Source organism: Myotis myotis, unplaced genomic scaffold (assembly GCF_014108235.1).
Source record: "Myotis myotis isolate mMyoMyo1 unplaced genomic scaffold, mMyoMyo1.p scaffold_m19_p_6, whole genome shotgun sequence".
Classification (NCBI taxonomy): Eukaryota; Metazoa; Chordata; class Mammalia; order Chiroptera; family Vespertilionidae; genus Myotis; species Myotis myotis.
This window is the reverse complement of record NW_023416368.1, coordinates 90,366,555-90,378,861: the sequence shown is the minus strand read 5'-3', so window position 1 is coordinate 90,378,861 and position 12,307 is coordinate 90,366,555. Positions and strand designations below refer to the sequence as shown.

Below are 12,307 nucleotides of genomic sequence, written 5' to 3'. Positions count from 1 at the left end.
CAATAACCCTTCTACTTTTTCACCCTCTATTCCTTCTAGACACCCTATGCTCCAGCACAAGACTCTCACCATCCCCCAGTCAGCTTTGCACAGCCCCTTCCCTTTGCATACTGCTTGTCCTTCAAGATCAAGTTCAAAAGACAACTCCACGAAGCCTTCCTGGACTCCTGAGGTGGAGAGGTTTAGGATCCCTCCTCTGTGCTCCAGCTGTATCTGATAAATGCTCCTTTACTCAGGCACTTTGCGCGGGAACTGCAGTTATGTCTGTCTGTCTCTCCCTCCAGATCAAGAGGAGGCCCAGGACTCCTCTATCTATCTTGCTCACTTCTCACTCTCACGCACCCTTCTCTCCAGTATACTCACCGGTCTAAGTTTCTATTCAAGTTAAACCCAACTACCACTTATTCCATGCCTGCACTGAACAGTTAAAAAGTACACATCTGGGGCATGTAATATTACCTAGTAACCTTACTATATACCTATGGTATATTCAGCTTCTCACTTTCCAACTATTTCTCACTCTTTCATACCTTCCCCTCTTTCTTCAGACTTCCTCAAATTCCTCTTCCCCTGATGATCTTGCAACTAATTCACTGAGAAAATACAAGCAACCAGAAGACAATGTCTTCACTCCCTACCACATCTTCCAATTCCCTGTATCCTCTGCTCCCACCAAAGGCCCAGCTCTCCCCTTTTTTCTCTGTGTCCTGTCCCCTCCCACTTCCCAGTCTTGGCTCTTGCAGTGGTCTCCTTTTTCTTCTCTAGCATATACATCTCTCTTTCTACTGGATCATTTGCATTGGCCTGCAAGCCTGCCTCATTGTCATCTGTCTCTTAAAATACAAGAATAAAGATAAAGCAGGTCTTTTGCCTCTTTCTCCCTACTAATAAGAACCACTCTATGTTTCAGCTGTCCTTCACACCAAAACTTTTCAAAAATCATCTTGAATAACTATCTCCAATTCCTCATCTCCCACCTCATCTCTAATCAAACCTCCATCCCTTCTACTCCACTGAAACTGGTCTTGCCAAGATAACAGCAGTCTTCTAGTTATCAAATCACATTGTCACAACTGTGTCTCCAGCTTGCTCTACCTTTCAGCTGCATTTGGAACAGTTGACCACTTCCTCCTTCTTAAAACACTTCCTGTTGCAGATTTCATGATACCTACTATTACCTATACCTCCCTGGTCTCCTTTGTTTAATTTTCCTTCTCTTCTCTTCTCTTCTCTTCTCTTCTCTTCTCTTCTCTTCTCTTCTCTGTTAGAGTTCAGTCATAAGACCTCTTTTCTTCTCCATGTCTGATCTTTCCATGAATAATTTCATTGGATTCTATGGATTTAGGCCCATCTATGTGTTAATGACTCCTAAATTTATATATCTGGTCCAGAACTCTCCCCCAAACTCCAGACTATGACTTATATACTTGCCCTCTAAGAAGCATTTCTAACTTAACAATCAGTTAAGTTTCTGCACAATTAAGTTAAATTGTAGCCCCAATTTGTAGTGTTTGCTGATTTCTATAGTGCAAATACTCCCACCATAGCCAATTTCAAGCTACTCCAATTTCAAGCTGCAGAAACAAATGGCAGAAATAACATGTCTAAAACAGAACTCTTGATGTTCCCTTTCAAACATTCTTCTCTCCAAGCCTTCTCTATTCATTAAATAGTACCATTCTCCCAGTTGCTCAAGCCAAAACCTCAGGTATCATCCTTGATTTCTCTTCCCCCACCCCTTCCTCACTGCTCTACTATCTAGTTCATCAGCAAATCCCTTGGATTCTACCTGAAAATACTTCCCTAATCCATCTACCTGCTTCCATTGCTGCCATCCTAGTCCAACATGCCATCATCCCACACTACACTACTGCAGTAGCCCCCAAACTGGCCTCCTGGCTTCCCCTCTTGCTTCCTGCCGACCATTCATTCTCCACACAGCCACCAAAACAATCCTTTAAAAATGGAAATCAGAGCACATCATTCTCCTGCTTTCGTCTCCTGACTAAAACCTTCCAATGATTCTGCATTGCACTTAACCCCCGTCCTCATCCAGGCCCACGAAGCCCTCTGTTGTTTTGCTCCATCCACCTCTCCAACCCTGCCATGTCCACACACATACACACCTTCGCTTGCCACTAGCCACATGGCATTCTTTCTGTTCCTCCAACCTTAACTTTTTTCTGCCTGAAGGCCTAGGTAGCAGCTATTTCCTCTTCTTGAAATGCTTACTCCCTCTAACTCTACCCTATTTTATTAATCATAGTACTAATCAAACTTAACATTTCCTCGGGTTTTGTTTGTTTGTTTGGGTGTGTATTTTTAAAATATGTATATCTTACCTAGAATAAAAGCTTCCTGAAAGTATGGACCCTACTGTCTTGTTATTTGTTGGAATCCTAGTACCTAGAACAGTTGCAGGCACATAGTGGGTGTTCAGTGAATGCTTGTTGAAGGGATGAGTCCAAGTATTCCTTGCAATACAGTTCCTGACCCAGAGTAAGATCTCCTATATTTGCTGAATTAATAGATAAGTCTGTGAGCTTCTTGAGAGCAAGCCCTGTTTTAGGTTCCTTTGTTTCCTCCGCAGCACCTAGCATGACGCTAGGGGTTTCCAGGTGCTTAGCAAATATGCGTGTTTGATTTATTCCTTTTCATACCGGGAAATCCAACTTATTAAGCTGTCTTCTTAGTGAAATTCTTTTCTCTGAGCACAAGCATGAGGCACAAGAGGAAAGTCATGAGAACCAAGATGACCTAGGTAGGAAGTTATAGGGGTGGGTCAGCCATTATAGGTGAGAATAGAGACAAAAGATGGTCTGCATCTGGTAGTTTTCCCATCACTATTCTATATGCCATAACGATGCATTTCTTTTTGGTGAATGTGTTACAGAGTGCAACCTACATGCTGATAATGGTGGATCCCGATGCCCCTAGCAGGTCTTCGCCCCAAGCTCGGTTCTGGAGACATTGGCTGGTGACAGATATCAAAGTAAGCCAGCCGAGAGGCGCTTTCTGATTCACTGGGGATTATGGCTGGAAGATTGTTGTCATTCTCTGCGGTTCTCAGTTCTCATTTCACAAGGGTTGAGGACTCTGTTGTTCAAGGACTTCTGCATCAGGTCACCCCCCAGCTCCTAGCTGTCAAGTTTTCTAACAATTTCAAAAATGTCCCAGGGTCAGTGGTGCACAGGCAAATAGGCTGTTAGAATAACAGGGGGAGGGGCCCCAATTTGTAGCATTTGCTGAATTCTATAGTGCAAATACTCCCACCATAGCCAATTTCAAGCTACTGATGAATTAAGGACTGACTCACACAATTTCTGAAAATCTATCAATTGGCTCTGGCACCCCACTGCCAGGGCCTGGGTTCGGGGGCATAGGGTGATTCTGTGCAGTCCAGGTGGTAGAATTGGTGGGGAGCATCTGGCAGGACCTCCTCCTGATAGGCAGACATTTCCTTTCTTTGTGCAGAAACAAATGGCCTCCCCTCATCTTCGTCCCTTTGCCCTCACATTTGTGAAGGAGCCTGGCTCACATTCTGGTGTAGGTCTGAAGAGCTCAAATCTGGTAGATTGTCAATGGGCATTCTGTGGGGATGGGTGGAGGGAAGGTTCTAATGACAGACAAGCTCACTGAGGGGCTTCTTAGAGCTTTCAGTATCCTAACATGCACTATATAATATGCATTTATTTTCCAACCTCATTTGACCACTGAACCTTCTATGCATGAGCACCTGGCAGTGCGCTGTGGGCAAATCCACATTAGCTTCAAGCGTTCACGCAGCTCTGCCTAGAAAGCCCACCTAAGACCTTTGCATAGAGTGTACAGAGGCATTAACCCCAAAAGATGGTGGGAAAGACAAAGTTTGGATTCAGGCTTGGCTGGCTCCCAACTCAATGACCACCATCAAGTCACTCGGAAGCCCTCTGGGCATTCCATCTCCATCAAACGAGGAGGTTGTCGTGATGACCCAGTGAGACATACTGTGAGCATTCGGAGAACATAAAGGACACCCTAAGGAGCTTGTGTTCTTCCTTCTAGAGCTATGGGGCAGAGGAAGGGGCATCCGTCTGAACTAGCTATTGGCATGCCTGAGCATGGCAAGAGGTCTCACTGCCACTGGAGTAGGGGGCTGGGGGGGAATTACCCTGGCAACCAGCCCTGCTCAGTGGCCACAGACCCGTCACAGGATGTTCGGGTGCTCCACACGGCCCAGCCGAGCACCCTTCGGCCTGCTGAGGAGCCCTGAAACACCATAAGCATTTGAAGGGGCAGAGCTCGGGGAGATCTGTGCCGTCAGGGGAGGGAGGAGAGCTGAGGCACAAAAGGAAGAGACTGGATCTTGCCCCAATCTAGAGCGTTGCCATCCTCTGAGGTTGGTGGTCATAAGGGGCTGACCACACACGGCTGTCTCTAAGATGGTTCATGGGGCGATTCTGAGGCCAGAAATCAGAAGCTGTTGTGGATGAAATAATTTCAGCATTGAGGCTGCCTCTCTCCTAAGCCTGAAGTCCCCCTGCCCATTCCCCTCACCATAATACGCACTCAAGACAGTTCTCTCACACAGCCTTGTGGTGTACACATAGGTTCTGCCTCAGCAGCCCAGCTCAGAAGCAGAGCAGGTGGTAGCTGGCAGGCGGCAGCTGTCGGCAAGGCTGCTAAGCCGCAGAGCTTACCAAGGGCACCTGCCCGGCACAGCCCTCTGACTTCCCGCTCAGGCTGGAGAAGGCTTGGGTTTCGGCCGCATTTTCACCCACTTTCCCCGATCCAAGGGGCCAGCAGGAAGGAGCAGCTCTCAGCTATATCCACTTAGCCTGCCCACCAGCCCACAATTTCCGCCAGCCACAAAGCCCACGGACACCAGGCCCTTTTGGGTCTCAGGCTGTGGGCCTTGGCCAAAGGAGGACAAGCTCTAATCACACTCAGAGGTGCTTCCTTTGGGTTGGTGTTAGCTGCTGCTGGGTGATCTCCAACAGTTAGAGCACCTTCGGGTCAGCTTATCAAACACAGATTCCCGGGCACCGCTGCAGGCAGGCAGAGGGGGCTCGGCAGCCGAGGTTAACAAGCACCCAGGCGGAGTTTAGCAGCTTGAAGGAAGACGGAAGAGTTCCGTGTCAGAATGCCTGGGTCATCGTTAATATCAGCCATTTGTGGAGCAATTTTCAAAGCAAAGGCACTTTGAAACGTCCTTTTGATCCTCATAATGATTTTGTGAACTGGGCATTATCCCCAGTTTAGAGATGGGTTGTGGAGGTGGGTCTTCAATCCAGGACCCCAACTCCAAGCATCCGCCCTTCCTGCCATGCTTGTGGTTTGGGTTCACAGCACACCTCCTCTATCAGCTCCACTGTGGCAGGGGCATGCCCCCGTGCCCCCCGCAAAATGGGAAACTGGTCTCTTTACTCGCACCCCTCTCCCCATCCCAGGGCCCTATTTCTGGTTATTTTTATGGGGAGATGCATCCAGGCATCCTCCCCAGAAAACGCTATCTTGGTAAATGAAGCAACCTGACCAGCTTCATGGGGTGAGCCCCATAGAGGTAAACCCTACATGTTGTCATTCCCCTCAGCAGTAAGTGGCCCAGCAATAAGGCAGCCATAAAGCACTGCACACGTGGAGCAACAGTGCTCTGCGGTCCATAGTGGCCACAGAAGCAGACTTGGTGGAGCCTTGGTGGGCCTGGACGTTAGGGTCCTGGCCTAGTTGGGTGATGGACTGGGCCATGCCGGGGGCAGTCCCTCAGTAGGGTCTGTCTTTTCAGGTTGAAACAAGACAGCAACCAGTTCAATACAGGGAGCATCCACACCCGCCCCCGCCGTCCCCCCCCCCCCCCCCCCCCGCCCACACACACACACAGAGGCTGGCAGGGTCTATGGCAGAGTAGTCCATGAGTAAAACTAAAAATTTGAGTGAAGTCCATCAGTAGGAACTATGCATCTGAGGTACACATTGCCCCTTTCACTCCGCAAAAATGGATTGACCATTACTTGCTGTGGCATCGTGTGTAAGAGCAAGGAGCCAGACTGCTGTCGTCCCCACCTGAATCCACCCGTATCAACCATATGACTGCGGGCGGCAAGTTGCTCAACCTGTGTCTGTCTGCTGGCTCGTCGAGTGGGGATACCAGTAGTCCCTGCCTCACACTGTTGTTTGGAAGCTTAAACGAGTTATTTAAATCAAGTGCTTAGAACAGTATTCAGAACTCACAGTAAGCTCGACATACCTGTTTGCTGTGACCTTATCATTGTGGCTGGAAGTCAGGGGCTGTGCTAGTACTGGGCTTACAGAGGCAATCGAAGGAGGGGATGTGTCTGTACTCCGAGGGCTGCTGTTCAGGTGAGGCAGGGGCAGGAGGCAGCAGCACGGGGCTCACGCCGGGCAAACTTCCTACACCTGCAGGCGCCCATTGGCTCAGGGGAAGGACTAGACTTCCATCCCCCTCTTTGAAAATCTCTCCTTGAGCAAAAGAGACTTTCAGAGAGCACTGGCACACATAATATCTTTCTCTCCCCTGGGCCACGTCCTCAGCTTTTCCTTTAAGATGTTTTTCAGTTCTGATTCAATCTAATAATCTTCATGCTAAAGCCTAATTAAGATATCAATTAATTTGCATCATTCCTTTCAGAAGAGACAGGGTTCATCTTCTATTTGTCTCTGAATATCGTGCTCAGACATTTTCATTAGACTTTTTATTGTTAATGGGAATATTGAACACAGGAAGACGGTATATTAATACTTTCCACAAAGAGTATCATGATTGGTAGCAAAGAACACTAAGAACAATTAAAAAGACAAGAGTACCTTTTTCCTTCCAAAAAAGAGAATCTTCCTAAAAATCGTCAATGATTTGAAAATGTGTCCTGAATATATTTTTGGTTTAAAAGAGAAAAGGAAACTGCAAGTTCGCGGTTCCCTTTCATTCAGTGTCCTCGGCCTGTGGCAGCTCTAAGGGCAACCGATTCTGGGTTGAATTAAAGGGACCTCTAGGTTTTACTATTCCGTCTACAATGTTCTATAGGGTTGGGCTTTTCCACAATAAGAGGGTTTTTTTTAAGGTCCTCTAAGTGTAAGTAAGATCAATGGGAAAGCCAATAAACAGGGCCAGGGTCATAGCCCCTTGCTGTCCAGGGATGTGGGCAGGGCTCTTCTGTTTGAATTACCGCTCTCACTCCTGAGAGATCTCAGGCAAGTTACTTGACCTCTCTGAGACGGCTGCTTGTCTGCAAAACTGACACAATTCCCTGCTCTAAGACTAAGACAGGAAAGAAGGAAATTACACATGCAAAGAGGAGAAGCCTCCCCTGAGACAGGCGCTGCAGAAAGCAGCAAATGTATCCTTGTTTCTAATCAATCGAGCAGGAGATCCTGTAGAAATCTGAATATATATATTTACATAATCTGAATTTCTATATGCTCATAAGTAAGCTAATGCTAATAAACAGAAGAATAAACAAACTTTATCAGGACCACAGGTTCAGACAAAGAGGTCAGGCCAAGGAAATAGAATTAATTCTTTAATTTCTGTATTTTGACCTGGATTATTCGTTTCGCTGCTGGTATTTGTGCACTTGACTCTGCATGCATGGCCCTCTACTGTGAAGGTCCACCTGCAAGGCATGGCTTATGCTCCCTCAGAGCATGTGGGTTTAGCTCTATGGGCCTCACAAGCCTTTGGTGATGGGGACAATGCAAAGGGGCATTGGTTATAAACCAGACTTGTGCATGCCACTCGAGGGAGGGCGAAGAGCCCGGACGAACCAGGGGAGGTTCCAGACTCTGCCATTCTCAGCTGGTAATCTCTGAGCCTCAGTTTCTTCACCATTGAAATGGGCATGATCACATCTATTTCCCAGGGTTCATTGAGATCAAGGCTCCTGAACCAGAACGGAATAGGAGCAGGACCTCAATAAATGTGATTCTCTCTCCCACAACCCCAACTGTAAAATCTGACCCCAGTAGCCACTTAGGACTTAGCAACTTCCCTTAGGCTATTGGACTCCTCTTTTGCCAAGTAAGAATGCTAGACAATGCCCCAACTCACAAACCAAGAGGGGGGGACACCCATTCTTTTGCCTTTTGATTCTAGATGGATTCAGCCCAGCCTGGAGGACCTGACCCGACCCAGACTTATTTGGGGACAGTCATAGTTGGGAGAGAGGCGGTCTATCCCACAACTCAGCCTCTGGGAATTGCCCTGTGACCTCTGGACCAGGTCAGGGCCCCCTGGAGGCATTCCAGACCACAGCCAGGGCAAGAGGCTAAGCTACAAGTGGCAGGCCTGCTGTGTGCCTCCCATACCCACTGCTGCACGCCATCCCCAACACCTGCAGCTTTTATTTCTTACACGACCCAGCCTAGCCCTCACCATCTCCTTATCACTCACAGTCCCCACCTTGCTGTCACTGTCCCACCCCGGAGATGCCTTTGGTCCCATTCAAAATAATTTAAACAAAATGTTGCTACAAAGTGGAATATTATCTTTTGATGAATGTTTTTAAAGCCCTTTAGGTTTTCATGGTAATTTGCAGTGTAAAATTATTTGGAGATAAGAGCCAAATTAGCTCTCGTACGCTGAGGTCGCCGTGTCCTGTTATCCATGTGAACGGTGTTTAAATATAATCAGCCCTTAGACTAATGCAGCATAATTGTTCATTTGAAATAGCTTTTTTTACTCCATTCAATGAGTCATTAAAATATTCAAGGGATAATGCAGTGAATTGGAAATGAATTCCTCATATTATCCCATGCATACTGTAGTGCTTCAGGTAACTAAGGAGAAAGGGGGAGAAGGGAGAAGAGGAATATAATGTCTACAGGCAGGGAGGGGCCCGAACATACAGGACTATGGTAAACAAAGCTTTTTAGTTGGTTTATGGAAAGTATATAGAGAAAGGCTGACCATGAGGGGTGAAAAAAAGAAAAGAAAAATGCTGTTCTTTGAAGAACCCAATTGCTCTCTCTCTCTCTCTCTCTCTCTCTCGCTCTCGCTCTCGCTCTCTCTCTCTCTCCACTCTGAGATTCTGTGCTCTCCGCTGTTAACTTATTTTTATCAAATATGTTTATATCAGAAAGTCGTTATGGAAACCAATTCTGCCATCCAGGAGAATTCCTGGAGCAGGCAAAAGATTCTCTCTCTCTCTCTCTCTCTCTCTCTCTCTCTCTCTCTCTCTCTCTCCCCCCCTCTCCCCTCTCCCTCTCTCTCCACTCTGAGATTCTGTGCTCTCTGCTATTAACTTATTTTTATCAAATATGTTTGTATCAGAAAGTCGTTATGGAAACCAATTCTGCCATCCTGGAGAATTCCTAGATCAGGCAGAAAACTCTCTCTTTCTCTCCCTCTCTCCCTCTCAGTCTCTCTCTCTCTCTCTCACACACACACACACACACACACACACACACACACACACACCGAAAGGCACAGCATAATCTTGCTCACCCAATTCTAAACTCATCTCCGACGGGGACAGAGCGTGGCGCCCTGGCTTCCCTCAGTGGGCAAAGCTGTAAAATGGACAAGGCTGAGACCACAGTCCAAACCCACCCACCCTCACATGAGGAACCTGGACTCGTCGCTGTCCACGGGCCTCAGCCTCCACCCTGAGCACATTCGCTTAGGAAGGGACAAAGGGGAGTGGGGGCAGTGCGTTCGAAACAGTGACCTTTCCTCAGTCTCAGGACGGTTCCCTTAGCGCACACTGCCTGTGCCACCTGAAACATTGCCTTCCATCCCGGCCATGCTATAGTAAGAAAGCTCGGGCACGGCATGAGGAAAGCAGCCAGAACCGTGGGGCTCTGCGAAATCACACCAGCTGAGCAGGAGCGGAAAGAGGTGGGCAGGACACGAGAGCTGCCCTTGAAGATGATTTAAAGATTTCCTGAAAAATCTGAAGAAATCAAATCGGAAAACAGGCGATCCTGCTGTGCTCCACTGGACAGATGAGATCGAATGGGTCGCATTTACATGGAAGGCAGTTTTGGCTGCATGTAAGAAAAAACTTTCTAAGAATTTGAACTGCCTAAGAGCGGAGCATACTCTCTGCAGGGAAGCTTTTATCACTGAAAGGACTTATTCCTGGATCACCCAGGAACTTTCCCCTGCATAGAGGGCTGGGTGTGCCCCTGGGCACCTGCAAACAGTTCTCCACTCACCGTATTTCTTCTCCTGGCTAGAGATGCTCTTCTTACAGCTTACATCTATATCACATATTAACAACAAGAATTAAAGAATGAAAAATAAAAAGGGAAGGGAAGGAAAGAGGAAGAAAGAAAAGAAACATCGTTCGTACACTTAGCATGTGGTGCTGGGCACTGTGCTTCCATGAATATCTCCTTTAATCTTCACAAAAGCCCAAAGAGGAAGGTAATATAAACAAGAAAATTAAGGCCTAGAGGGGCTAAGCAACCACTGCTGGTGAGTGGCTGGTTGGGATTTGAACCCAGAGCCTCACATATAATCGTGACTCCAGATCACCTCTCCAGAGAGTTCAGGCAGATTTCACCCCCACTCCCCAGGCCCAGCGCACGTGACAACTTATGTCAGGGCCAGGAATGGCTCCTGGAGGCAGTGGTGCTGATGTGAGTGGTGGGCAGCGTGAGGTTCCTGGCCCTTGACCCTTAGCCTCCATTCTTGGCCACACCCTCTGCAGCCACAGTGCAGCTCTGAACCTGGACCCAGGGAGGGAGACTCTCTGACTTGCTGAGAGCAAATGATATACTATACCTCCCTGAGTCTGTTCCCTCGTCTGTAAAAGACACTAGCTTCAACCTCACAGGAATGTTGTGAGGACTCAATGAGATGAATATGTAAAGCACTCAGCACCCAGCACCCAGCACATAGTCGGTGCTATGGTGGCCCTAAATCCCACCCCCACCCCCCCCCACCCCACCTCCCTGAAGCTTAGAAAATAAAGCCTTTATGGTAAGGAGCATATGTGGCCCCCTAGAGGCAGGACAGGGCCTGTCCAGGAGAGTGAACTGCTCACGTGGCCACCACCTAAAAAACTTTGAGGGGAAAAGACATTTGGGAATAGGACTTAATAGGGAGGTGTTGGGACCAACTATTTTTTTAATATATTTTATTGATTTTTTACAGAGAGAAAGGGAGAGGGATAGAGTGAGAGAAACATCGATGAGAGAGAAACATCAATCAGCTGCCTCCTGCACACTCCCTACTGGGGATGTGCCCGCAACCAAGGTACATGCCCTTGACCAGAATTGAACCTGGGACCTTTCAGTCCGCAAGCCGATGCTCTATCCACTGAGCCAAACCAGTTAGGGCAAGGAACCAACTATTTTACTTCCATTGTGCTCAGCACTGTGGCTATTAAAAAGTAATGATAGCCCAGCTGGTGTGCGTCAACCTATGAACCAGAAGATTATGGTTCAAGTCCCAGGTCAGGACACATGCCCAGATTGCTGGCTCGATCCCCAGTGTAGGAGGCAGCTGATCAATGATTCTCGCTCATTATTGATGTTTGTATTTCTCTCTTTCTCTCTCCCTTTCTCTCTGAAATCAATAAAAATATTTTTAAAAGGTAATGATAGATAAATAGATAAAAGATAATTCAACAAATGAAATATTAAATGAATTTAAAATGTGTTGTCTCTGATCCCCAGTTGGAAAGACAAAGTCAACAAGTAAGAAATAAAGAGAGGAACCCATGGGGTATAGCGGCAACTCCAGCTGGCCTCTTCAGACTCAAATAGCTGTGAGAGTTCAGAGCACTCTCCCCTCTGTGGCGATGCAACCCTTCCTTCAGGGCTCAGTTCAAATGTCACCTCCACTGAAAGGCTCACCCTGATGCCCCCAAACTGAGTTAACCAGTCCCATCTGTGCTCCTACCACAGTCAGTCAAACCTTTAGTAGCACCATCATCACATGGGTCTGTTATTATGTCTCTTTTCCATCATTAGAACTTGAGTTCCTGGAAAGCAGAGCTGCATCTTATTCTTATTCTATCCCCAGCACTTAGCACAGTGCCCAGGACATAGAAGGCCCTCAGTAAATGTTGAGTCAATGAATGAAGGCATAAAAGAATGAATGCATAAAAAATAAAGGAAGGAATAGATAGATGGGTGGATGGATAGTGGTTGGGTAGGTGACTGGATGGACAGAGGGGTGAGATCTGTGATGATTTCCCAGTGGAGATAGGAGTTGAGTTAAATTATGAGAAGCTCTGGCAAAGTCAAAGGATCCAAGAGACTGCATTTCAGGAAGGGAACAGAATAACTAAAAACTCAGACGTTTGGGGTAGAAAAAGAAGCATAAACATAGAATGAAAAGCCAGCATGGCTGAGGTATTTA

At 47.2% G+C, this 12,307-nt stretch overlaps 1 protein-coding gene across 2 annotated transcripts in view; it reads left to right on the top strand.

The window, feature by feature from the left end:
- Window positions 1-12,307, top strand: part of PEBP4 (phosphatidylethanolamine binding protein 4) — a 189,727-nt gene that overhangs the window by 93,285 nt on the left and 84,135 nt on the right. For both annotated transcript variants that reach the window (XM_036311794.1, XM_036311793.1), the window contains exon 4: window positions 2,894-2,992. In XM_036311794.1, coding sequence (XP_036167687.1) covers window positions 2,894-2,992 — 99 coding nt within the window. The remainder of the gene's footprint in view (window positions 1-2,893; window positions 2,993-12,307) is intronic.